The sequence below is a fragment of the Lissotriton vulgaris genome, chromosome 6 (assembly GCF_964263255.1).
Source record: "Lissotriton vulgaris chromosome 6, aLisVul1.2, whole genome shotgun sequence".
In the NCBI taxonomy this organism is placed as follows: Eukaryota; Metazoa; Chordata; class Amphibia; order Caudata; family Salamandridae; genus Lissotriton; species Lissotriton vulgaris.
Window position 1 is genome coordinate 1,304,673,872 of NC_141694.1, and position 27,508 is coordinate 1,304,701,379.

At 44.2% G+C, this 27,508-nt stretch overlaps 1 protein-coding gene across 2 annotated transcripts in view; it reads right to left on the reverse strand.

Moving 5' to 3' along the window:
- Positions 1–27,508, reverse strand: part of PDE7B (phosphodiesterase 7B) — a 1,067,027-nt gene that overhangs the window by 679,326 nt on the left and 360,193 nt on the right. For both annotated transcript variants that reach the window (XM_086927442.1, XM_086927441.1), the window contains exon 2: positions 14,177–14,237. In XM_086927442.1, the coding sequence (XP_086783568.1) occupies positions 14,177–14,237 (61 nt within the window). The remainder of the gene's footprint in view (positions 1–14,176; positions 14,238–27,508) is intronic.

Here is a 27,508-nt window from a genome sequence, read left to right on the forward strand (position 1 = left end):
GCAGACCATCAGTTTGCCACTTTTGTGATAGAGCACTCTATCTACCAAACTTTAAATCGTCCCTGTGTTAGAAAAGTGGACTAGTTTAACTTGTAGTGATTTGGCAAATGGGGTTAGTTATATAAAATGAGCACACTGAGGGGTATATTCGCAAACATTCTGAGCTGGGTTAGCATCTCAAAAGTGATGCTAACCAGCAAAAAAATTTTTTTTTTGCAATTTACTTTCCAACGCAAAACTTGTTTTCCACTGGAATGTATCCTAAAAGCAGTGCAAAGCATTGTTAAAGCACAGCTTTGCATTACATAGCGACAAGGGGTTGTTACAATGGTGGTACATGGGCATTCTCATACTACCACCCATGCCTTTTGATGCAAAACCCTATCAACAAAGAAATGTGGACAGGGTTTAGAGCCAAAAATGACCTTCAAAGGAGGCGCTAACAGGAGAAATTATTTATTTCTCATTTCTGTTCCGACTTTGCATGCGTGCTGCACTGTGCAGCAAACATACAAAGTGTGAAATGTTTTAAACTTGTCTAGACATGGTATTTTGTACTGGAAAAGAACCTGTACAAAACCTATGCTAGATTCACGCACACACCCTAGCGCTATGGTTGCTGAAATCAGCGCCGGCGCTAGGGAGAGGGGAGGAGAGAGCCACATCTCTGAAGATAGCTCACGGCCCGGGAAGGCGCAGCCGTACCGGTAAAGGGCCCGCGACAAACCCCTACAGAGGGGTGGATACGAGAGCAGGCAGCAGATGAGCCCGGGAAAAGGCTGGGCATTGATTGGTAAGCTTGGTTTAAAGGTACCAATCGCAGGGGCCCCCTTGGGTGCCCTCCAGGATAAAAGGGCATAGGGGTCCCCTCCAGGGCCGGCCTTAGGCATGTGCAAGCTGTGCACCTGCACAGGGCCAGCAAACCCCAGGGGCCACCACGCCAATATATATCATTAATATAATAATCCTCTGAGGGTGGATACATATTTGCGTGGCAGGCCCCTGGCAGGGATTTGGTGGCCTCCAGCTCTGTTCCACTTCCAAACACCCTGACCCCCCCTCTTCACTCGCCTCTGCGCTCTGTCCCGCCCGGACCCCCTCTTCCGGGGCCCCCTACCTACGCTCCCTGCCCAGGGCCGCCATGAGCCTAGAGCCACCCCTGTCCCCTCTAAAGTAATGTGCCTTCGCCTTACGGAGGGGCAGGGGTGAGCCGGCTAGGGGTCAGCAGAGGAAGGTCACGGCACTTGCAGCCTGGGTCAGGCAGGAGGGCCACCCACACCACTTGGCAGCAAGGTGTAGCCTGAAAGCCGCAGAAAAGGTGGGAAGAAGAATTTACGTAGGGCGCTGTCACAAGGTGCTCTTACGGAATAAGTACAACAGAACATGAACAACAGGCAATTTAGGACAATGGTGAATTGATGTATGTTTTAACTTGGAATGTATGATTTAAGCTAATATGTGAATAAAGTGAAGCTGCCGCTGTTTTGCACCATCGAGCGTGTTTCATCTGTTGAAGCAAAGGAAGGTGGGGTGCAATTTTGACTGGAAAGTTCGAGGGCACTCGACCATCTGGGAGGGATTATGGCGCCCTCCTGCTCCCTCCCTGTCACGCAACGCAGCCTCTTTGGGCGCTGCGCTGCGTTGCATGTATTTTTTTTTTATTTGCCCCTGAGTGAGTTATGCATTTCTCCCCTTATGTGTCTAAATATAACTGCATACTGCAGTACACACATACCATGCACAGAACCTGTCACATAAAATGTCTGCCAATGCGTGACAGAAGGAACACGGTAACAGTAGAGTGGACAGAAAAACAAAATGTACTTAAAAAAAGGTGTCTTCTTCATTCCGCATTGTGGGTACTAAAAGCATCAGTCGACATCTTCCAAACTCTCTGCAGGTTAATACACTACCAAACTATCCTATTTTTAATTATTCGGCCGCTTTAAACAAAAGCAAAAAAACGTACACCAGAATCATTAAAAAAATAAAAATTCCTCAAAAACAAAATGTTGCCAAAGACACATTAGCAACAAGTCAATCACTGTGACGAAGGTCATCTCAACAATGTATTAATCAAAACTCGACCCCAATGATTATTGCTCGAAGCGTTGACATGTTAAAAAAAAATATACAGAAGGAATAGAAATGTAGGGAACAATATAATTATACGTCTTCTCTTTCCCAGCCGTGCGGCTCCCCGTGGGCATGTGCAACACTGCAGTGGAACGGTTAGTGGTTTCTACTTGTGGAGGGGAAATTCAATCCAGTAGTCAAGTTCTGCCTTGATATTGGTTCTCCGCTAGTTGACATTGGAAGGGGTGGTGGAGGCGGGTGGCTCCTTCTGAAAGCAGTGCCCAAATATTCCGACCACAAGTGAAGGAGGCAGAGGCTGGTGGCCAGAGCACAGAGTTTAGCGCCAAGACCCCGGGGGTCCGCTGATGGCTCGCACATGTGATCTAAAGTAACTTACGTCAAGTCTTCCGACCTTGTTTAATGGCATGTAGATGGGGTAATGTTACGGTATCGCTCGCCATTAAACACTGAAAACGTAACCAATATTGTGTTATGTGCGTTGTGAGAGAGAAGAAGGTAGATGAGGGATGGCGGGGCTTCAAGCGGGATGAAAAAACAGGCGGGTCTCTCAAAGGGGCGTGGCCAATGTAATTAAGGGCATGGCTTAAAAACGCGTAAGCTAAACAATCTGGGCCTCATTTATGAGGCTTTGCTTCAGTTTTGCGCTTCCGATGCGTCACTTTTTGTGACGCATCGGCGGCGTAAAACATGCCTCCTGTTGCGCACTATTTACAAAGTGATGCATCTAAGCAGATGCGTCACTTTGTAAACCCCTGCGCTACATTATACCTGCGTCAGGTATAATGTATGCAGGGGGGGCGTTCCCACACAAAAAGCCTTGTAGAAGTGACGCAGTGAAATCTATGAGATTTCACTGCGTCACTTCTAGGAATCTGTTGCGTCAAAATCTTGCGCCTGCCTCACAGCAGGCGTAAGACTGACGCAGGTCCTTTCACACAGGGCTTGCCCCATGTGAAAGGACGCATTGCTGGAGTTGCGTCGCTTTTGTGACACACTCCGGCAATGCATCACTTTTGCGCTTACAGATACGTCATCAATACTGACGTATCTGTAACTCCTTGCAACATGATGTGTCATACATTAAATATGACGCATCAGGTATGTCGCAAGGAGGGCGCACTGAGAAGTGACGCATCGCTGCTTTCACGCAGCGATGCATCATTTCTCGTAAATGAGGCTCACTGTGCTTAGCATAGTGTGCCGCCCGACTTGAATTTTGCTGTTTCTGTCATTGTATCCAGATATATGATACAACAAGTAACATTATACCTACAAGTCAGCACTATTGGCTTTGTCAATAGTTATTAGTTGCATAAGATAAATAAGCAGCAACTATGCCTTGTATATAATATTGAAAAAGCTTCCACTTAAAGCCCTGGTGACACCAGGACAATGTTGCTGCTCCTGAGTTTCAAAAAGAGAAGGGAAATCCAGAGAGAAAATGACTCCTTTAAGAAATTTCCCTTCCCCTACAACAATCACCTTGCATGACGGCATGCTGTAACTTCTCTGGTGAGAAGTGAGCAGTGTGAGCAGCGCACATCAATGTGCCTGCTGTCACTGAAGTCTGGGAAAAAAAGGACCGCCTGTGCCAGGGCACAAAACAGAGCCCGATAGAGACCTGTTTCGAGGCCCCCTTTAAAAAACTGCAGGTGCTCAGCACTGGTGAGACCCGGCCCACTTAAAGCTCTGGCGGAAGGGGTGTAACAGTCAGACATGCAGACTTTGGATAAGGTTCACGCCTCAGTGTCCGCTCACCATCCTGTGATTCTGGGCAAATCGCTCCATCTCCCTGTGCCTATCAAAAAAAGAATGTATCCTCGTGTAACGAAACTGGTGCTGATGTAAAGCTCATCAGTACCTACGGTTGAGTTTGAGCAATAAAAAACTGCAAAAAAATAAAATCATAACCAAGAGTGGTGAACTGGGTCGGATAAGTTAATGAATGTAGTAAGAAGTTATAAGTTAAACGGTTGTGCACTATTTTGGCACCTCTCTTTCTCCCTTTTTCTCCCATTCTTTCCCCTCTCTTGCTGGTTCTTTTCTTCTTCTGGTTTTCATTGCCGTGTTTTTTTTCTCTTTTTCTTTTCTCACTGTTGCCTGATAATGTGCACTTCTGTTTTGGGGTATAGATAACCTGTCAACAAGGAGGTTAGTCTAAAGTCTATCTAGGGATGTATATGGCTATATGATGCCTCATAATTATTACAACCTCACATTCCCACGTCCCTTGACCACGTTGCGTCTTGTTTCGCTTGTGGTATTTTGTTACAAGTATACTATTGTTACCATGAATATCCACTGTGTGGGGAAACATCGTTTGCAACGCACGCATTAGAACGCGTGTCATTACAACGCACTTTTTACATAGCAAAAATCCATTACAGCGCATGAGAGAGAGAGCCTAAAGCCCTTTACAAAGATTGACTGCCCATCTTTCAATTGTGTGTTGCTCTACTTAGATATTTAAATGGTACTAATAAGGGGAAATATTTGCCCAGACAGTGTTACCATGTGTAAAAATGACAAACTAATGAAGCAATACTATCTACTCCTACTATTACTAGTATACTACTATGTACCGTATTATGCCGCATAATTAGCCTTTTCTTGCCATATAATCGCTAAAAATGCACCTCTTTCCCCCCCTCAGTTAGGTTTCCCGCACTCCGCACTTCCTCCTCACTCATCTGTCACCAGCGCCAGGAAGCTCTGGCGACAGCGCGCTTTATAAATGGCACCTAACATAACATAACATAACATTTAGTCAGCCCTACTGCATAATTTAGTACTCTCCTGCCGCATAGTTCCATCATTCTACTAGTGATCACCTCATGTACTTATTCTGGTCAATTATTGTGTTTTTTCACATATTACCTCTGTTTTAATTTTTTTAAACAATATATATGGACGTCTGAGTGTTCTACGTCCCAGCACTCAGCTGATTTCTCTTCTCCTCTTTTCCTGTCATTCCTCCTCCCTCCTTTCTTCCCTGCTCTGTTTCAGGCGCCTCTGCTGTTCCTTGATTTCCTGTTTCTCTCCTCTAGTAACCTGTGTGGCTTGGTCAACTTCCAGACCAATGCAACGGCGGGATAATTTTTGTGTTCTTTCTCACAAGAAGTCCTTCGATTAATGATATGCATTGTGTGTCGGCAGGGATACAAAGCCATGAATCATGTCACAAGTGACAAGCGCAAACAGCTTCTGTGTGAATGCCAGAGGCTCGCTTTGAAGTGAGTTTACACATGTAAATGCCCCCTCAACAAACTTGTGCTGAAGCCAGTAGCCACGGGGCAAGAGGGTTTGGACTCGTGTTTGAGCTTTCAGTTGCTATCCTTGATGTCATCTTGTTCACAAGACTGACACACGAACGACTTTTCAGTACATTTTCTCAGAGGGGACAAGAAATGTCACAAAAAGGGTCTGACTCAGAGGTTCTTCCCAAATCAGGCTTGGATGGGCTATTAACCACACCCACAAATGCGCATAATGCGCGCACACAGGCACGGGAAACATCACTTACAACGCAACTTTTACAACGCAGTGCCTTTACGACGCAACTTTTACAACGCAAACCATTACAACGCATTGCGCTGGGGGGCGCTCTAGGATAGGGAATAGGTTTAATTTACTGTCCAGCACCTTCCCTACTATCCACGGGGACTGGAGTTGGAATAGTAAATTAAACTATTCACTATCCAGCGCCCCAAAGCACTATGCGTTGTAATGGTATGCATTGTAAAACCCGCGTTGTAAAAGCATGCGATGTAAAAGCATGCGTTGTAATGTCGTACACCCCACAGGCACACACACTCGACCTAACTTCCTGATGCCATCAATATTACAGTATTTAATAATAATAATAATAATAATAATAATTGAATTTATAAAGTGCCTGGTTACACTGTAGTAGTGTGTCCCCGCGCTTTAAGTCGTCAACAAAGTGAGTGCCGTGGTCTGTGATGATTTTGTTGTGGCAGTGGTTGCTGCCACTAGTGGGTACCAGCAGTCCAAACATTTAATGGGACAGTCCCTCCAGTGCATAGCATGGCAGTGATTAAAAGCAGGCATTGCAATGGGTCCCTCTAGTTAAGCCTTTAACATTATGACTAAAAGCACTGATATTTTTCTCGACATTGTATCGAAGACCAGTTAGTGGCCTCCATAGAAGTGAATTTCAGGGGGAGAGGAAGGGGCATGCATTAGCCACAGATCAATACTGGTGGGGACACTTACAAAAAATTTAATATAATATGATTTCATATCATATAATATAATATTCATGCATACCTTTGCTTCCAAACCGAACGCAAGCAAACAACAACTGGTTTCGGCTTATTTGGGCTTACTCCGTTGGGTGCAGCTTGGTGCAAGAGGGCGAAAAATTATAGATTGTTAAGAGGCCCAGGTAATTATCAGTGGCTGAGAATAATTCAAGCATTCCATCCATCACTTTTATGTATTCTTCATTGTGATAACCTAAGCATGAAGGTATGCCCAGACATGGGAGCTATGCTCGCTCACCGTGCCACTGGAATCAAGCTGCCCCTGATTGAAGAGGTCCATATAGGCTAAAACAGGTCTTGGGTTTCTTGTGTTCTGGTTCAGAGAGGACCTGCCTTGGCAGTTCGGGCTTGACTGCTCCTATGGGAGCAGGACCAAGGCTAAATACAAATAAATGCTAACAAGCACTGGCAAAATCAATATGTCTGACAATATTTCGGAAGTATGTATTCAATGTTGTGTAATGTATTCGAGGCATTAGCTGAAAACTCAAAAGAAGATACGCAAATACTGGTCAGCTGACATCCTCTGTCAAGCACAAGATTATAGTTGAAATAATGTAGGCCACAATCATGATTATTATATATGTTGCACCTCTTAAGAAGGATTGCTACTTATGCTTCTTTGGCTACGCCCTTTTTAGATTCCCTTCACCTTTTTTATCCCACTTGAAGCACTGCCAGCACTCATAATGAGGGGCTAAGACTTCAGAAGCACTAGTCGCAGGTTCCAAAGAAAATAATTGGGCCCCTGTACTTCCTTTTTTTGGGGCACAATATGTCCTGGATGTGGGTATCAATTTAAAGAAACCATGCACCAAACGCAGTAGTGAAATATGGGAATGTTTTGCATATGAATTCAAAGGTAAAAAGAATGTATCATGTTAAAACTGTACAAAAACAAAAGTAATTTTAACGCCTTAACTGCGGCGGTTTTTCCGCCGCGGTGCGGGGGTTCTGAAGAGTGGGCGGGGCTGCGTCGGCCGTTGGCCGACAGCAGCACTAGGGAGGTAGTGCTACCGTCGGCCAACGGCCGACGGCAGCACGCATGGGGTTAAAAGAGAATATAGAAAGCAGGCAAAATGTAAGAAAAGGGGACGGGAGATAAACAAGAATATTTCTTTTCAAAAACACAGTTAGGTGGTGAAGTAAAACTTTTGAGAATGCTATACATCACTGAGAAGCAAACCCCAGGTTTCGCTGCACCCAAGGCTTTAAGTGGGATGAGAAAAATATAGGGTTTCTCAAAGGGGCCAGTCCAATGTAATTAAGGAACAAGTAAGGTAAAAATCTGTGCTTAGCATGGCATGCCTCCCAACTGGTATGTTGCTGCTTCTGTCATTGCATCCAGATATATAATACAACAAGTAACATTACGCCTACAACAAGCCAGGACTATTGGCTGTGTCGATAGTTGTTAGTTGTGTAAGATAAATAAGCAATAGCTATGGCTTTGTTGTGTATAATTTTGAAAATGCGTCAGCTCTTGTGGGAGAGTTTGCGGCGTAATGGCTAGAACTGCTGACTTAGGAGCTTCAGAAGCAGGTTCAAGCCTCGGTGTTGGCTCAAAATCCTGTGTTTCAAAAAAATAATATGTCTTTGTGTAATGTAATCAGTGCACATGTTTGGATTGAGTTTTGAAATGGTGAGATTGTGAAAGAACTATAAGGAGTTTTTTTAAAGTTACATCAAAGGCAGTGAAGGGTGGTACTGCTGCAAAGTTAGGATTTATTTTTCAACCCTGAGGGTGAAAAATAATGGGTGGTGAAAAATAATGGAGAGCCCGACAGGGACCCACTGTGGCGGAGTAGCGTCACCCCCCCCCCCTCCACTCCCCAAGCCAGCAGCCAAAAAAATGAAATGATATCAAACCCTTGTTTATTATCGTTTTATTTTTGCTCTCTGAGCCAAGGCTTGAGGGCGGGGCCAAATGATGACAGGCACTAAGGGGAGTGTTTTGCACAGTTATCAGTGTGCATGATGGTTTGGCGGGCAGTCTCAGGACATACAAACCTTCATGCGCACTGAAGCTCCCGCCAACCTGAGCTGCATTGCTGGGTTGGAGAGAGCAGGCACAGGCTCCCAGTCTAACTGGGAATGCAAATTGAGGGTGTCAGGCTAATCCTGATGCTGCTGTTATGCTACCAGCAGCATGAAAGCAGTGTCAGGGCTGGCGGCAGTTGACTCTGGGAGCCTGTGCCTGCAGTCAAGAGGAGTGCGATGTGGAGATGCGGAAGGTATGTTTTTTTTTGTTTTTCTTTATTTGTCTTGTCATCCGTCCGTCCCTTCCTTTCCCCCCTACCCTTCCACTCTATTACAACACCGGTCTCACACCTGCTTTTTAGAGCTGCTGGTGCTGAGCACCGGCAGGTTTGGGCCCACTTAAAGCTCTGACTGTAACCAAACTGTATGATAGTTTATCGGTCACATGACGTTGGGGTATCGTTTAAGGTTGAAGTGAAGGACCGACCATCCTCCAGTGTGGTAGGCAAAACACTTCTGCCACACCAACGGAGAACAGTCCACAGCTTGCAAAGCTCTCTGCCTTTCTAGCATGCTTTCTTACATTGAGATAGTACCCATTACAATAGTAAAAGCTATCTCTGGAGCTAAATTCCCACCATTGGGGAATTGCTGTCACCAAGGTGGGTGCTGGAAACAGGGCCGGTACTAGGATTTTTGGGGCCCTGGGCAGAAAGGGAATGTGCGAGGCCCCTCTAAATTGCATAGGTGTGACACATTCAGGGCTGTTTGCATCTAGATAAATGCCCCTGCTCCCGAAGCTGCAGGCCCTCCATCTCAGCCACCTACAAGCACCTCTTAACAGCTCATCAAGTCCTGAAGGTGTGACGGTTGCTTATCTCCAGAGAGGGTTAACACTGCCAGGGAGCTAAACAGCAGGGCAATAGCCATCCCGCTGGGCCTCTGTGTGGGTGGAGGCCTAATTGCCAGACAAACCTGAGGAATGTATCTTCTTGCAACTGAGAATTGGGTCCCCTTCCCTAGGGTTCCCCTTACTACATCATAGCAGTGAGGCCAGGGGAGAGGGGTCTCCTAAGGTGGCCCCTTTCAACATGGTCTGACTCTGTCGCATTGATGCGGGCCCCAAGCTGGAGGGCTGACTACGGGGCCCTGGGTAACTGCCCACACTGCCCATGCCTAGTGCCGGCCCTGTGAAATCTGCCCCCACCTCCTCATTCTTTGCCGCATAGCTGTTGAAATGTTACTTTCTCTATTAATAGATTGTCACAGTCATAAAAACCATTTATCAAAGCAGTCCTTGGCAGTAGCGGCTGCTACAGGACCCGGGTGGGGAGGTGGGGGCAGGTGGGGCAGGGGGTTGACAAAATACGTTTTTTTTAAAACCACTTACTTGTTAACTTGTTACAGCCGTCCGTTGACTCTTCTTCGTCCTCTTTTTCCTGTCTCTGGTCTGCAGTAGAATGCAGGACGCAGCAGGAAGCACCCTCCCAACTTCCCAATAGCCAATCACAATGCTGCAATTCAGCGTTGTGATTGGTCTGAGCGATGTGGATCGGCACTCAGACCACTTAGGAGTGGGCAAACCACTCCCCCCCTGCTCCTCTGTAGTCGGAGCATCCCATCCTGAAAGCTGCTGCAGCAGAAGGAAACATAAAATTATAATAACTCAAGTTATTATCATTTTATATTTCCTTTACTTCACTGCGGTGAAGCAGTAGGGTGAAGTACCTCCGCCTTACCAGAGGAGCCGCCACTGGTCCCTGGACTGCTGAGAGTTGACTTAAATATAAAGTTAAATACATTCTCACACCAAAATTGAAAATCAGCAAAATATATCTATTTACAAATAAATCAAGCTATTTTTAAATGTGAGACAAATATTGAATTTTTTTGTTTTGCTAATTTTTTGCCTTTAACATTTCTCATAACTATTGTGTCTAGACACAGCTAGAACAGTATAGACATGTTCAGAAAAGAAAGCAATACAAAATGTATGATGGGGGGGGGGGTTGTGAATCAATGGTCCACTTCAGAAAGATCTTGCTGTGACATACTCTTATCTTACTCTTAGCTTGTTCCAGACTTCTTAAGGCATTATTGGTACAATCAGAAATAAGCAAGGAGCACTACAAAAGAAAGGTCACACCTACTCATAGTAAAATCTATGCCAATGTGCTTCCGACCAAAGAAGCCGAGACCCATAGGCTGCACCAACTGAGTTTTTCATCTTAATTTATGGAATATATTAATTGCACAGATTCTGGTAGAATTTTGCACCAACATTTATTCCGAATGAAATATGCTAAAAAGAGTTTTTGCGGTTGAAAGGTGGTACAACTGTTGATGAAAATTACACTAGTATCACAGCAATCTTAGTTAATTGTCCTAAATCATGCAGCCCCCCTGTTCTGCTTGGAATGCCATGCAGCTGAACAGCTTTGGTTGACTTGATGGAACGTTTTACATAATTTTCAACAAAAAATATTTTCAAACTGGCCTTTGTGTCAAATATCTTTTTTTAAATGCAGTTTAATATTTACTTGTTGATTTAAGCAGAAAAAATGAAAAATTTCATATTTATAAAAAAAACATTCAATTATTTATATTTACATTTTGTGGTTTTCTACACACACATGCTTTTCCTGTACATACCAAACTGCACAAATGTACCAAAGAGCTCTGTAACCGCATCGCTGCGGCGGCTTTTCCCGCTGTGTGCGGCAATTTACGAAAAGCCGCGTTACATGACGAGCTCAGCTCGTCATCCGCACACGACTACCGTGGCTGATGAATAGCTGAGCTCGTCATCAGCAGCGAAGAGGTTAAACAATGACTAATACGGGACACAGTCTGAGTACGACTCCAGAGGTAATCTAAGGAGAAATGGTTCACTCGCTAAACACTGGTAATGTGAGCATAGTAATGAGGGGGTGAACAGTTTTTCCACCATTACAAGGTTCAGACCTCTCAAGGTCCAGACCTCAAAATGAGGTAATAATACTATAAATATTATACATAAGATACTATAGGTAATACACTATTGATAAATGTTTCCCTTAGTTTAGGCAGCGACAACTAGCAAAACTAGCAAAACACAAACTAGGATGTTAAGCAGTCTGCTGAATGATGTGTGTTAAGACCGACTGGGAGAAAATCACATAGGCAAAAAATCCAAATTACACCCAAACTGGGAATCCGACTTGGGCACAAACTATACGATCAGTGGCATTTTTTTAAACTCACTGTGTGTGTGTGTTTTTTTTTTAAAACATTTTTTGTAAAAATAAAACAACATGTTCTGTTGTGTGTATAGTCTGAGATGTTTATCGCATCCTGCCCAGGTTTCTTTTCACTTCCAAAATAGCAGCACTTAAAATCAAGCGAAATAGGAGTAATGCTACTTCTTGGAAAAAGACAGGAAAGTTAATATTGTATGTCTTTTTAACTATTGTCTACAGCTCTCATTCAGAGCGCTTACCTGCCTCCAAGGATGAGCGACATTCACATTGTCCCATTGTAGCCACACCTTTGTTATAATCGACAAATCGTAGCCATGCCTCCCTTATAATCGACAAATCGTAGCCAAGCCTCCCTTATAATTGACAAGCCCCCCTTAGATAGCCTGGGCCCCTGTGTGCTTGATTTGTGGAATCACGTTAGCACATGGTTTTGATTGTCGCTCTCTGTGTATCGTCCCCTTGGATATTTATAATGGGTGTCTCTGATGATAGTAAATGGATTGGAGTTGTTGAGTCTTTGGCAAATTAAAATAGATGAAGTAAATGCCTCCAACCTATATCACTTTTGAACCAAGACTTGGTGCTTTATTTACACGATTGGAGAAGGTATCTTAGCATTGACTCTATCGTGTAGTTTGGCGGATATCAGCTGAGTGAGACTCCAATGGCCTTGAACGCATTTTAAAGCACTGATTGGATCATTCTTTATTTTTGATGTATATGTATATTTTTTGGGATTTTTAAAACAGCACACACACCAATATTAAAAAATACTATAGTCTTCAGGCAAGCAAGATATCGGATATTGGTTAATAAATCTGATACAGTTCTAGAGACAGATCCAGAGGGGTAAAAGTCTTTAACTGTTTCTATAAACAGTCTAATGTACCTGACCAAATCTACAAATCGATAAGAACGCCTTGGGAACAAACTCATGGGACCCGAAGTAAAGTAGGAGAATGTTTCTGTGTCACGTTCCACTGGTTCCACAGTAGGAAGAACGTATTAATATTGCTTGGGACTTTAAAATCCATTCCGCTAGAAGATGACTAAGAGAATCGGAGATAACTATCCCAAACTGCCTCTGGCACTCACGTGCAGTCTGGTGCAATTAATTTTAATATATATATATTGTATGTCCCATTCGACAAATTTCCAGAGGGGATTCAACTTCAACTTTAAGACAAAGCTTACAGTCATTCCTGGTGCAATTTATTTAAATGGACTATTATACTTCCATTGTATACATCTTTCTTTGCTACATTTCATTAAAAATTGAACTTTTCTTTCATTTCACAAATTTAGTCTTCTAGAGATGTTTCCAATGCATTTCTCACTAATGATTACTTCATCACTGGCTTGTTCAACAAACTCTTAATATACTCATTAGTGAATATTTTGTGAGAAAGTCCTGGTTAACTGTTCACAAACTTCACCTCTTGCACCTCAAAACTGAGGAGGCATTAGTGGTGGATGAAAAAACGAAAATCTAAATTCCAGTGAATACTACCCAAATTGTGAAACATGCTGGTTAGCTGTGTAGTTTTAATGTCCTGAAGTCCCCGAGCCCGAAAAAATGGTGTCTGCCACTCATCTGGCCCAGTGTGTTGTGCAAATATAAAAAGACCCCTTTTCATGCGCTTCTCAAGAACAGAAAACAGGGGGAAAAACAATACTGAGTGCCTATAGAAGTAATCCATGTCTTGTGCTAGCTTGTCTTTAAGTGTTCAAAGGTTACTGAATGGACGCATGCAAGTCACACAGTGTATGGGTGTTTTCAAGTGTCTCTGAATTAGCCCATAAAAGTATCCCGCCATAATTAAGAAGTCAAACATGGAGGAAGTCGTAATTAATATAAACTTGTGTTACAATGAATAATCTTACCCAAAAAAGTTGAAAACATCATATGTGGGACATTCCACACAGTTTGTAACACCCAATTCCATGCACTGTGCGAGGCTGACAACTCTTTAAATCATGCAACAATAAATATTTTAATCTGTTAATAATATTGGCTGCCATTTTGTATAACCACGCTTTACACACCCTGAGGCAGCAGGACCTCATGCCATGTAATAAACATAAATACTTTTACCAGTGAGCTCTAGCATCACAGCATGAAGGCATCTATCTAGATTCTAGAACCATACGTAAAACACAGCTACTTTTGGCACCCATGCTATGAATTGTGGGTCAAATTTGCAACGGAGACAAGAACATTTGCCCACGCTTTGTGCAGTTTTGCTCCAATATTTACATAGAAATCCAGCTACAAAACGAGATACTGGAGCAGTTTCAATATAAAATCGGCCCTTCAGTGATAAGGCGGGTGAAAATATTTTCAGCACCGGTTCAATTGACCGTTCATTTCAGAATTAATAAGAAGTCGTCTGAATAGAAAGCTCGTGGCTTTCCTGCCGTCACTACTAAAAAGAAACACTCATCTATGATAAACGGTTGAATACATTGACCTCCATCCTTTGGGATAGCCCAGCCATCAAGAAAAAGTTGTTTTGACAAGAGCGCGTGCAGACAGACCTCTCCAATTCGAAAGGGTTAAGTAAGACAACTTACCTAGCATGCGAACACATTTGGCATTCTGATCAGGGCAATCGAATGAAATTTCTCCACACCTCTGAAAGAAAAAAAAACACGAGGCACAGTCAGCGCAAGGCTCTGCTGCAAAGTTTCCAAGGCAACGCAAGTGCGCAAATGCAGGATGACGCGGGTTGGGGGAGCCCCGCCCTTCAGGCCCTCTTCCCGCTCTCACTGCAGTGTATGCAGACAACGGCGCTCCCGGATCATTGGCAACGGGCAGCGACGTGCATACCTTTCACTGCAGGAAATGGTACCTCGGCATGTCTCTGTGCACGACAGACTTTTTTTTTAATATAGGCAAAGGAGTATTACATAAAGAACTTTTAAAAAACAAGGAAAGTTCCCGCCACAAGGTGTTCTGAATCAAATGGACGAACTCGTGCTGGCAAATCCAACAGGCCTATCTAGCTACAGGCTTGTAGGGGACAGTGTTTGGGTGTTAAGCATGGAGCAGGGACCCTCCGCCCCACCCAAGAAAGAGAATGTGCAAGGTCCTTCTAATCTGCATACAGCGTGACACATTCAGGGCTGTTTGGATCTCACCAGAGTGTGCTACTCGCTGAAAAAGCGCTTCAACACCCCATAAGGGATGGGGTAGCAAGCGCTATATAAATGCAAAACTTTTTTCCTCTTCTAAACCTCCACTATCCTTCTCAATCCAAATAAATGACTAACTTATCCACCACTCAAATTACTTTCATATTTAACTATACTAATTCACCACTAATGCTTTATGGGTTCCGGAGTAGTGTGCTACTCACCGAAAAAGTGTTTTGACGCCTCATCAGGGGTGGTAAGCGCTATATAAATTCAATTACAATCAGATGACCCTACTCCTCAAGCAGCCCCTGCTGGGCTGCTGGCCTCCCTCACAGACACATACAAGCACCTCTTCCATAAAGGGCTGAAGTGAGAATTTATTGTAGGCTCAGAGAGATAAAACGTATGGGGAACCAACCTGCCTGACAATGGGCGTCCTGGGGTGTCTGTATATGGGCAGCAGTGGAGGGAGCCTGGATACAGGACAAACCTGCAGAATGTATCCTGTTGCAATTGGACCCACAGAAGCACCCCAGTCCTAGGTCTCCCCGCACCACAGCGCTAGACCATGGCTGCGAGGTACAAATGCATTAGCACAATTGCAATGAGACACCTCCCTTAATTGATGGGCGGGTGGGCAGTGGCAGCTCCTCAGCTAAGGCAAAGGAGCATCGCCCCAATGCATGGCAGCAGTGAAGAAAATGAAAAAATAAAATTATAATAATGTTATTATCAATTTATTTGTTCTTGCTGCAGATGCTGGTCTGCTCACAGGAGTGGTGGGCACACTGAAATGCGCCTGATGCTTTGGCCGGCCGTCTCGGGCAGGCTAAACAATCATGCACATTTAGCATGTTCTCCACCCATGGTGCATTTCAGCCTTGGTGGAGAACATGCCCAGGCCCCCAGTCTCCGTCTGAGAGCCGAACTACGGCGTTCAGACCAATCACAACAGTGTATTGCAGCGTTGTGGTTGCCTCATGGGAGCCTGGCTGCTTACTCTTCGACCAACAGAGGAGAGACGATATGGGACAGAGTGGCGAGGAGGTAAGTATATTTTCTTTTTTATACCCCCCGCCCCGCCACCTCAGATTCATGCCGGCCGCCACTGCCAGTGGGATGTGGGGCTGGTGTGCCATGGCTTGGCCGTGTCACACTGGTGCAGGCCCCATGTTGGGGGGCTGAGTACGGGGCCTGGGCAGTTGCGCACACTGCCCATGCCTTGCACCGGCCCTAGCATGAAGGTGCTGTTTGTGTGTGATCTGGATAAGTGTAAGGTTGTCTAAGGTGCTTAATTACAATTACCTTTCTTGGGAAAGAGTTTGTCTTAATAGCAAACAAAATTTATCATAGGAGAACGTGTCTTTGTAAGTCATGTGATGGCATTGTCTTTCGAAGATAGTCAATAGTGTGAGTAAAGGCGTACTGGAAGTCATCTGACCTGCAAAATGGGAGTGCTAGGTGCTTACTTTTTCTGAGTTTGATACTTCAGAGTGGAAATTATGTGTAAGTTGCACGTGAATTCACCTGTTGTAGGTTGTGCATGTCAGCATGTTGTGCTGTTTGCTCCAGCAAATTGCCGCAGATTTAACTTCATTGTTAAGGCTTTTCTGGTAAATAATGGACTATTTTCATAACAAAGAGTGAAACGTTTGATGCTCAGAGAAATACAGCCGCAATTGTGAATGGCATGGGCAGAGTCTTCTTCAATTCTAATTTGCAATAGCAATCTTTTAAGCTAGGTCTATAACCAGCAAATCAAAAATGGTGTAATTCACATCATAAATGTAATCTATTAGCCCCAAGTATCCTAACACCTTTACTCATTAACACCTACTGGACACCTCAAATGCTGATAAGATCCTGCTACCCACTGCAATTCCAAATGTACAAAGATGATATTCAAATAAATATCCTCCTAGGCAGTTCTTCACACCAGGATCCATCATTAATTACGTGTTTGAGACACACCAACTATTAGATGAAAGAGAGTTATCTCCACATGGATAGCTTAAAAACTTTCGGATATCCTTATTATAGCCTTAGGGCCCGACGTAGCAGGCTCTACCGGACAATAAAGGCCCACTCCAGCGTTCGGTGAGGGCCTTAACAAGGGAGTGGCCTTTAATTGCCAGTATAGCCCGCTCCATAGAGCTCTAAGGCTATTAGAACATTCCGCCCCTAGAGGGCAGAATGTTCTAATCTGTAAAACAAAGGCCTCACGGTGCCCAAGACGTTTAAAATCCCCTCGGGCTCCATGAGGGCTTTGTTAACCCGTTTACCGCGGCGAACATTACGCCGCGGTGCGGGTGTTCTGAAGGGTGGGCGGGGCTGCGTCTGCCAAAAGTCGTGTGCAGCACCAGGGAGGGAGTGCTCGCGTCGCCCAACGGCCAACGTGAGCACGAAACGGGTTAAACATTGGAATGTTGATGCTCCAGGCTTCTACCGGCCATTAGAAGCCCGGAGCTGTCCAATGCTTTCAATGGAGAGCTCAACATTCCAATGTTCTAATATTTGCAGCACCGTGGCAAATAGCCTCCTATTTGCATGGCCAAGAGATTTAGGAGGCGGTTAGCTCAATCAATGAAACCTCTTGGGGTTTGGTTTGACACAGATATCTCTAGTGCATCCCAAAACACAACAGAAGTAAAAGGATACCAACTACCGGCCGATTATGTTGCGAAGATCTAAAACACTCATTCAACAAAGACAACAGATTGAACTCACCAGTGGGTTGGTCTATAACGGCTTGATTACTGATTACTGCAACATAATCAACTCGTCTTTAAAATCTAAAGTATACAGAACCAAGTAGCAGGACTTTGCTTATGCTCCCAAGCATTGAAAGAATGCCAGTGACTCCTGGTGGCTTAGAGGATCACGAAATCTGAAAACAATCATCTTTTACGAGGCCTTCTGTAAAAATTAGCCCCCTCCTCCCCCCCAGGCCATCCTCCGTTTCCTCAGAGGACAAAGACACTCGAAGGTCAATATTTTCTTACACACTGCAGAGTTTGATTAAAGCCTGTCCAAGCCCGTTCAGGAGGCCACAGGCCAGGGAGGGGTTACTCAGCCACCACTGGGGGGCGAGGGTTAAGGCTTTTAACCACTGTTGCCCCATTGTCTGGCCTATTATGGTTCTGCAAATCGGGCAAAGTACACATGTTCCTTACTTGATTCTTTGTAGTAGCAAGGGTGAGCAATCACAGGCTTCTCAGGGCGTTGCGTGCGGGAAATACTCAGGCTCACTTTAACCTTATTTAACAAACTTGGAAGTTTCATGCCTTCCTAAGTCAATGAACCTTTGCCACTCTTGACAAGACTGCTACCTGTCTCTGGAGGGTCCATGTTTTTACTGAGTTCAAGTCATTCCTCGGTTCTGAGATAAAGGTAGGTCTTAGGGTGCCGTTCAGACACCCCCTCCTGATTTAGTCTTAGCACCCAGTCTCTTGGGCCAAGGCCAGTTCAGTGTTTCACCAAATTCATAGGAGCAGAATTAGGCCACATTTGGACATTGCACATGATCAGAATCACACTGGTGGCAGGAAGCCTCTTAGTGGCACAGAACAGTCTTCTCAGAAGCTGTGTGACAGGCGGAGTGCGTCGCTTAGATGGTTGCAGCAGAAGCTGAGGCTTCTGTAAGTGGCCCTCTTCCGGGTGGCAAACTTAAGATCATGCCTCACTCTGGCACTCCAGTGGGTAATTGATTCATGACATGGGTCACTTAATCATTCTGGTAATTACTTGCCACTTGCTGTTGACACAGAATCAAGACTGATTTGCATATGGCCAGGTCTAAACTGGGGTGGCATGGTGAGCAAAAGAATTGGGGCTTTAACCCAGATCTCTTGACTGGGGAATAATGATTTGATTTGCTCTGCATTCCATCCATCAATTGTGTGTTTTTTGCTTCCTTGCCCTAAGTGCACCGAGTTTGCCCAGACGCAGGTCTTGGGCTCACTATGCCACTGCATTCAAGCTATCCTTGCTGATGAGAGGAGAAACCCTGAAACCGGTCCTAGGATTCCTGTTTCTGGTCCAGAGAAGGACCTTGTTTAGCAATTCGGGCTGGACTGTTCCCATGAGGCATAGTGTCGAGGCTGATTTGCATATGGCCAGGTCTAAACTGGGGTGGCATGGTGAGCAAAAGAATGATGGATTTAACCCAGATCTCTTGACTGGGGGTGAATGTTTTGATTTGCTCTACATTTCGTCCATCAATCGTGTGTCTTTCACTCATGCTTAGCACACTAACAATTCTAATGCACACATACAGCACACAGGATGACAGTGTTTAGGATTCTGGGTTTATCATGAGCAAAGGAACTTAAGAGGAATGGGCCTGTAAGGGCACATTCATGTCTCACAGGAAAAAGTCTATTACTATAATTCACCAAATATGGTACACTGCCACCACAGTGTTCCACGCATGAAACCCACGACAGGGATGGTAGTATCTGGTCACTATAACTAAGCGCACTTGGTGCGCCCCTCCCGGCTCAGGATCGATCATTGTCAAGGACCGGGCCTAGAGCAAGAGTGCACACAAGATTAGCGTGTGCGATGACCAAAAATTAAAAGAAAACAGGATCACAGTTATGGACAGAAGACACAACTGTACATCGTGCTGCGACATTCCTGTCCCAACACACCCTCCAAGAGTACCACAACCTGACCTTTCCTCTGCAACCTATGTCATATGTCAACATATCCTAACCTGCATGCATATCTATTACTTTCTAAGATCTTCAATTCAGAAGTGACATCATGCTGCAAACTATTGTTATACAAATCAATAAAATACAAGTCTTAAGCTAGAATCAAAGAAATTTCTTTCTCCTCTCATTCCAACATGATTTGCCCTTCAGTGCCATAGGAAGTGACTTACGCTGCAGCATATCTGCTTTTGGGGGCCAGGGGGTAATACAGTTTAGTGCCGCTATTGCTGGCTGGGGCTCCACGAGTTAGACTGATCAATGTAGGTCAAAGTATGGATATAGTTTGGTGTGGGGGAAAATTGGTTGCACGACCACTTAGCCTCCCACCTCACCATATTCTGTAGTTGAGGCCAAATCTATATATGTTATTGTGCTACATTTGCCTGAAAATCCGAAATTGCAATGTTAAAAAAATTCTGACAGCCTGAATGAAGCGTTATATAAAACTGAAATTCTAAGTTAAAATATACATGTGCTTCATATGCCATACAAATTGCTCCAACTGCTGACAAATGTGACACGTGGTAAACGTACCACGAATTACTCGAGAATTGCCTAAAGAGTACCCAAAAATTCACACTCCCACCTAAGTATTCAGAAAAAAAAACAACTTTGAAGAAACCAAATGCATCATGGACAGGGACACTGCATCATGTGACAGGGAAGGACCAAATTACGCAACAGGGCTGACTACGGTGTGTGACAAGAAAAGGTAAAACATGCTGCGTAATGTAGCACATTTTTTTTCCTCAAAATATTTTTATTTTGTTTTTTCAAAACATTGAAGCATGGCAGTCAGACAACCAAGCACCAAGTATTAAAATGTTATGTAGAGAATTCTGCAATTTTTCAAGCACTATTAAGTCATTTTTTCCCCATTTTTACACATTAACATTGAATGGGCAAATGTTATGCTGTCCATATTTGCAAATGTAGTAAACGTCAAAACTGAGAAGTGCTCTGCATGCTGACATGAAACTCAAGCTACTTTGATTTTATATTCGTAAACCATAAGTTTCAATAGTTACTTTCCTGGTCAAGATTAGAGTCTAGACCACATAATGTCCTTGCGTTCTTTCAAGAAAACCGTGGCAAATGTCAGGCCTTCCATATGTTTCAGTGTTTGAGAGAGGAGGCGAGGCCTTGAAATGGGTGAAGCCCGCAGAGCAGGCCGTGCTTTGAGCCTGTTACTCTCTTAATAGCCATGGGGGGATAAGGACAGGAGCCACGGAGAGGGGGGGGAATTAACAGCCCATAAGGTCCTGAACAGCCTCTCCTACCATTGGTAAAAACAAACACCTGCATCCTGAGTCTGCGAGGTTGCAAACAGTAATAAGCAGACTGTTTTGTTACAAAAAAACAATAAATGCAATATAAAAACGTGCACTGTACAAACGAGTTACTGCCTCAGTTGTGCCTTTTTACAACACAATGTATCCATTTGTGATAAGGGAAGTGAGGATAGTCATGAAGAGGAAGTGTCTCACCTAGAAGGTACACTGTTTCCTTACTCTTATCTTGGCACTCACTGTGCAGGTTAACAACAGCCAAAGAGAAGCATGTTCTTTTACTGGGACAACCAAAAAAAAGCACCACTAAGCCAATAAAAAAGAAAAGCAGCAACGGACCCCAGAAATGCACATCGCACCCTCTAGCCCAGGGGTCTCCAAACCAGTCCTGGAGGGCCGGATCCATGCCAGATTTTTTGGATATCCCCATTGAGATACATGTAGTAATTATAAAAATTTGGCATGGATCCGGCCCTCCAGGACCGGTTTGGAGACCCTGTCTAGCCAGTATTTTTAGTACAGCCCAGTAAAGATGCATCTGCAGACATTGATGCATATCAGTGCTTAATTTGTAAAATAATAAGTGCCAGGGTCCTGACCAGGAGGCTACTGCAGCTTGCACCACCCATCGCCGCTTTCATCGCGACAAAAACAACTACTAACCAGTTCTCTCGCCTGCAAGTGCGACAGTTCAGATTATTCCAGGTTCTCATAGCAAAGGAATGGCTGGGAAAGCAGGTATTAGTAATGATTTATGTATATTGTACTCATAAACAACAGCTGTTCTGCTCCTCTCTAAATTAGATGAGCAGCACCATCATGTGGCAGATTGTCATAAGTGCAGTGTTGACAATTGAGTGCTGATGCCGAGCATCGAAAACCACTGGCTCAAATTAAGCCCCGCTACATGCATTCATGTGCCGCTTCTGCACCCACCCATCATTTGCATCAAGCATGCAACCATGTGCAGTTGATGTGTTTATCATACAATTTTAAGTGCTTAGTAATGTAGACATAGTATACTACCTTGAAGGCCCTACGAGCATGTATATTTGTAACGGTAGCTGGTAAATATCCGGCAAGGCCACAACATTCATCTTTTATTGCAGCCACACGTATTTATAAGTATTATCGTATTTTTCTGTCCGCCAATTAATGTTGTGAGCTATATATTCAATGTTTCTCACCACGAGAGTGGCAATTAAGCTGCAATAAGCAACACTTTGGCAAATAAGTCACAATGGTGTCAGCACAGGGCTTTCTTTGAGTAAAAAGATCAATATGAAGGCGCTATTGACTACGAAAACTTCACTTATAGGGTCTATCAGCTCAATAGTAGATCAATGGAGTAGTAGTCAGGAATTATTGGTTCAAGTCACTAATTACTGTACTTTTGCGGAAGACTATATCAGGCGTGCGTTTCCAGCACGTTGGATAGAATGCTTGGATATGATATGCCAGAGTTCTTATTATGTGGACTATAGCCAGGGCCACTGCAAATATGCAGCCAGAGAGGAGCAGATATGGCAGCGTTGAGTAAATTATGCGGCAAGGAAAGGCAAATTACGCTGCATGAGTCGGCACATTTTGTAATAGTATTATTTAATTATTTTGTTATTTTTAAACTTGGTAACACTGTCTGGGTATTGGTTGCACCTCATTAGTACACTATTAACACCAAAATGTAGCAATAAGCAACAGAAAGGTGACCAAACCAGCTTTGCTACAGTGACTTCCACTGCGCGGCAACACGTGTCGCTGCATTTTTTGTAACTTTTTAACCATTTGAGATGGAAACCAAAAAATCTTTTTTGTTTCAATCTACAGTTTATGCGGCTGGTGATAGATTATGTGGCACATTTATACTTATGTGAAACTCTTTGTGACTGCAAAATTTGTGGCCCAGGCTATAGCTACTGATAATGACTCTTCAAAGTAAACATTCTGTGCTGCCAGCTCCCTGTTGCTGTCCTCTGATGTGCTGTGGGCTGCACCCTGGTCCCAAACTACAATCTTCTATTCCTCTGCTTAAGGCAAATTATTGACAAAGCATGGAGTGCTGTGGGGGAAATAGCTTCTCCACGCCCAAATGGTCTGTGGGAAAAAACAGCTCCATTCTCGTACACCGTACCTCCACTCCAGGCTCTTTATCCGATTCAGCCATTACACGCGCAGCTCCCCAGGTTCCCCCCTATGCTTTTGCTGTGGGTGAAGATCCACCATCGAAAAAATTAAAAATTAAAAAGTAAACAAATTGTGGTGTTTTCTATTTCTGTGTGTTAATCGGGTTTTGCACTCCCGCTTAAAAAAGCAAGCCGAGGAGTCCAGATATATGTGTCTGTAATGGCTGCTTCGGAGAGGAAGACTGAAGGAGTGACACAAGGGAATTAACACCCATTTATTGCTCACTTGTGCATTCAATAATCCTCAATTGACACCAGTCCTTGCAGGTCATTTCTTGCAATGCCAGGACAGAGATTGTGCTCCCAATGTATGTGTCAAAATAAACCATTGCCTTAGTGTAACTGTAACTGCTGCAGCCATGTGTTCTTCATCATGCTTACTGTGCCTAAAAGAAGTGCCCAACTATGATGTTTAGAGACTCTTTTGTACATCTTTGCTCGCGAGATGAGAAAATCAGTTTGTGCATCCAAAAAAAGGACATCTTTGTTCCAATTGAAGGCAGTCTTCTTCCTTTCTCATGGTCTCTGTCTCTAGCCCCAGTGCACTCCCTTTGTTGATAAAATCATGGGATTCATATTGAAAGAAGGTTTGTCATATACTATATAAAATTGTACTGTAATTACATTTATATAGCGCTTACTACACCTGACGAGGCACCAAAGCAGTTTTCGGCGACTTGTGTCTTGCCTTTGACTAGCTGCTCTCATTGTAATACGTTTACTGGGGGACCTCCTTGTCAATAGAACCTGTGAGTCACAGATATTTTTTTCTTTTGTTAGACATTTTTAGACTTCAATAATCATGAGCACTGGGGGCCTATTACCAAGCAATAGCGATAATTATCTCTATTGCTTGGTTAGAGACAAAAATGTACCGCAGAGCTGCGGTGATTTTTATCGCAGATAAACATTGGTATTACCAAGGTTTATCGCAAATGCGATAAAAATCTGCCGCAATGCATGAATATTGCTGAAAAGTCAGCGATATTCATGCATTACCGAGCTAATGCTCTTAGCTATGTTATCCACCTCCCATTGGATAACATGGCTGAGAACTGCTCAGGGCAGGTGTTAGCTTTTGGAGATATTCGCGCTTAGCGCGAATATCTCCAAAAGTTGGTAATAGGAGATAGCGATGTTAGAGACTGTTTCCAGTCGCTAACATCTTGGCACGCCCACTTTGCATGTCATTAGTGATAAATATCACTGACATGCAAAGCGGGGCCCAAGATGGTCGCTATCTCCTACTAGCTGTCGCTAACTGGTGTTAGAGACAGCTAGGTAATAGGGAGATAATTTTATCTCCGCTTTCTTGGCTTTTAAAGCCAAAAAAGCGGAGATAAACCCCCTTGATAATATGCTCCTGAATTTCTTTCACACTATGGATCAAAGAAAGTATGATATTGCTTCCGCTATCACTTGAATTTTGTCCAGTCCATATTCATGGTAGTTTAGTCCCTCTTTGCTTTCCATATCAGAGTGCACAGTGACATCACCGGTGGAGTGGGCAAGCTAGGCTGACCAGCTGTTGATTTTCTTTTATGGTGTTTGTTGTGTCCATGCCACTATTGCACACCAATGAATTGCCCGCTTATACAAGAGTGCGTTTGTTACAAGGAATGTCCTGCAGTGCTTTAAATGGGGAAAAATAAGTGCAGGTACTCATCAAATTGAGCTAGGGGCGTGGCTAGTGGACGGGGTTAGAGGCGGAGTGAGACATGATGATACAAAAACACTTCTATTGAGTATTCCTGTTGTTCTTGCATTGCCCTGGATAGTGGTCTCAAACTTTCCATTCCTAAAACTGCTGGTTCTCAGACTTAAAGCCATGCCTGTAGGGATAGTTTACATATATAGGGCTTCTCCCTGTTCACCAGCAATGCCAGCAGTTATCCAGATCTGTCACCCTCTGAGCATCCTCTGTCGGTACTGTGTGTGTGCGTATTTGTCCAGCCTTGCCTTTACATCCTCCACCAGTCTGGCGGTGTCCAATAATTGCCTAGGCCATCCGGCTCGCTGTAGGGCGATTCCCCAGATTCACTTGTTCCTTCTCTAGGCCCGTTAATTTTAGTTGTCTTCGTACTCCAGCCACTCAGGCCATGCCCTCTCTTTGCAGCACAACCTTATAAGCCTCATATTCCACTGCTCTACTCACTGTGGTATACCGTTTGAACAGAAAAAATGCAGAGTGTACCCCTTAATGTATGTGCGAAAAGCGCCACCCTTCAGCACATTCATTCACAATTTCCACAACAGGATTTTCAGTCTAATCCACCCAGCGTAGAGAGTCAGGATTAGAGGTGAGTGGTCTGACAAATATCTATTTAGGTTGGCTGAGGAAGCATACCAGTCCAAATTTTTTTTCGTCCCCAACACATAGTCTATACGATTATATCTCCTGTGTACAGGCGGATAGTATGAGAACACATTGTCTCTCTGGTGATGATGTCTCCTGTCTCCAAACATCTAATAGTTGCTGCCTATAGGGTCTGCATTTACCGTTCACCTATCAAGGAGAACCTGGCGCAAACCACGTCCCTACCCCTCTCCTATGGTTAGAGTATGTAGCACCATACAAAGGACCTAGTTTTTCTACCTCGTTCTACAAAAGGTGCGTTTCCTGCAACATAACTATGCAGGTCTGATACCGTTTAAGATGGATGTATGACGGTACCACGCGTACTTTGACAACGCGTACCGTTACAACGCTACTTTTACCACGCAAGTCGTTACAACGACTTGCGTGGAGGGGCGCTGGATAGTAAATTATTTAATTTACTATTCCAACTCCAGTCTCCGTGGACTCTAGGGAAAGGAGTTGGATAGTAAATTAAAGTATTTACTAACCTGGAGCGCCCCCCAGCGCATTTCGTTGTAACGACCTGCGTGGTAAAAGTAGCGTTCTAACGGTACCGCGTTGTAAAATATGCGTGGTAACCGTTGCATACCGTTTAAGATAGAATAACACTCTATCCTTTTGGGTATCCTTTGAGACCACATACATTCCAGGATGTTAGCATATTAACCATAGTCATGGAAATGGCCCATGTGAGGTGTCCAGCAGGTTTGGGCCCTGCCCAATTCCCTCACCTCTCCCCCCACCAGCATCCCACATCAGTAGTCGTCATTGCTCTTTAAACCAGAAAAATAACACAAAGAACAGCACCTCAGGCGGTACCTAAATATCCAAACATGTGGCCCTCCTAAGTGTATCGACGACGCCTTCTGTCTAGACTGACGATCGTGTACTGGGGCTGATTCTTCCAGCAGTATGCAGAGTGGAGCTGCAGGGGATCTAAGAAGAGGTGAGAAACAACAAAGCCTCGTTAAAAAAGCAATTGGTCTTTTAAAGACCTGTGAAGTGCTCAGGTGCGGCTGTGTTTGCTCCTGGAAGCTGTCTCAGCCGGGCTGACACACGATGGTGGAGGGGGTGTCTGAACCCCTTCGATCCCAATGGCCTTGCGCGCCTGATGAGAGCCTAACACTGCAGGAGCACCCCAGTGCAGAAATACACAGGCTGTTGCCAGTCAGAGCAGCACATAAACACGCACCAGTTGAAAGGGTAATTTTCACTTTTTGCGCTGCATGTACCCGTACTTCAGGGCCTGAGCCCTGCTGCTTTTGGGAGTACCAGTACTCTCCTTGCCTGGAAATAAGTTCCGGTACTCAGGGGGAGAAAACTGAGAAGTGCCGGTACTCAGTACCGGTGAGTACCGGCCAATTTAAAGCACTGATGTCCTGTCTATCTAGAAGACTACGGGTGTATTGCATCCTTTTTTTCAAATGCATCTGTAGTGTTGCCACCCAACAAGGGACGCACTGGAATTATTACTGGTCTTGCATGGTTTTGACTGAGAGTTAGCTAGATGAGTAATTGAGAATTTTGTACAAGACACTAAAAATTAAATCGTCTTTTGGCACTCCTAGCAAGTATGGAGCATCTTGTTTCAGAAAGGGCTAAAGATAGTAGCTGGAAACACAACCCTGAAATGAGCTAAAACTAGGGCAATAGGTGGCCATACTGAAGGAGATGAATGTTTAATTTACATATAAAAGGGGAGGTGTTTTTTTTTAGTGTGAAGGCAACTAGGGAAGACCTTGAACAAATAAGACCTTGTACAGTGGAAAGACAGCTTGCTAATGTGGGTAGGCTGGTTTATAGACTGAAGAGATGACTGGTGTTGCCGCATCTTATGGGGCAATGTGGGAGATTCACTTTTACTTCTAGTCTGAGGTAGATAGATACTGGTCTTAGATGCATTTCTTTGCCAGGGATGAAGTATTGAAAATAACCCATGACTCGCAGAGAGGCAAAGCAACTTTAGCACACTGGGGATGGAATCCTGCTGGGAGGCATGTGAGTTTGTATTTGGAAGTTCCATCAAAAGTAAAAAAAATTGATCTTGGTGGTAATTTATAGCAATCTCTGTAAGCATCTGGAGCTATAATGACAAAATCTGGTGCAGCTTCTGCTGAGTGGTTGGTTTTGGTGGCTGTGGGCAGAGGAGGAAGACACCCACGCTGCTGAATGGAGCTACTGGAAGCAATGAGGCACCAGGCTGGTGCCAAATGCCTGGA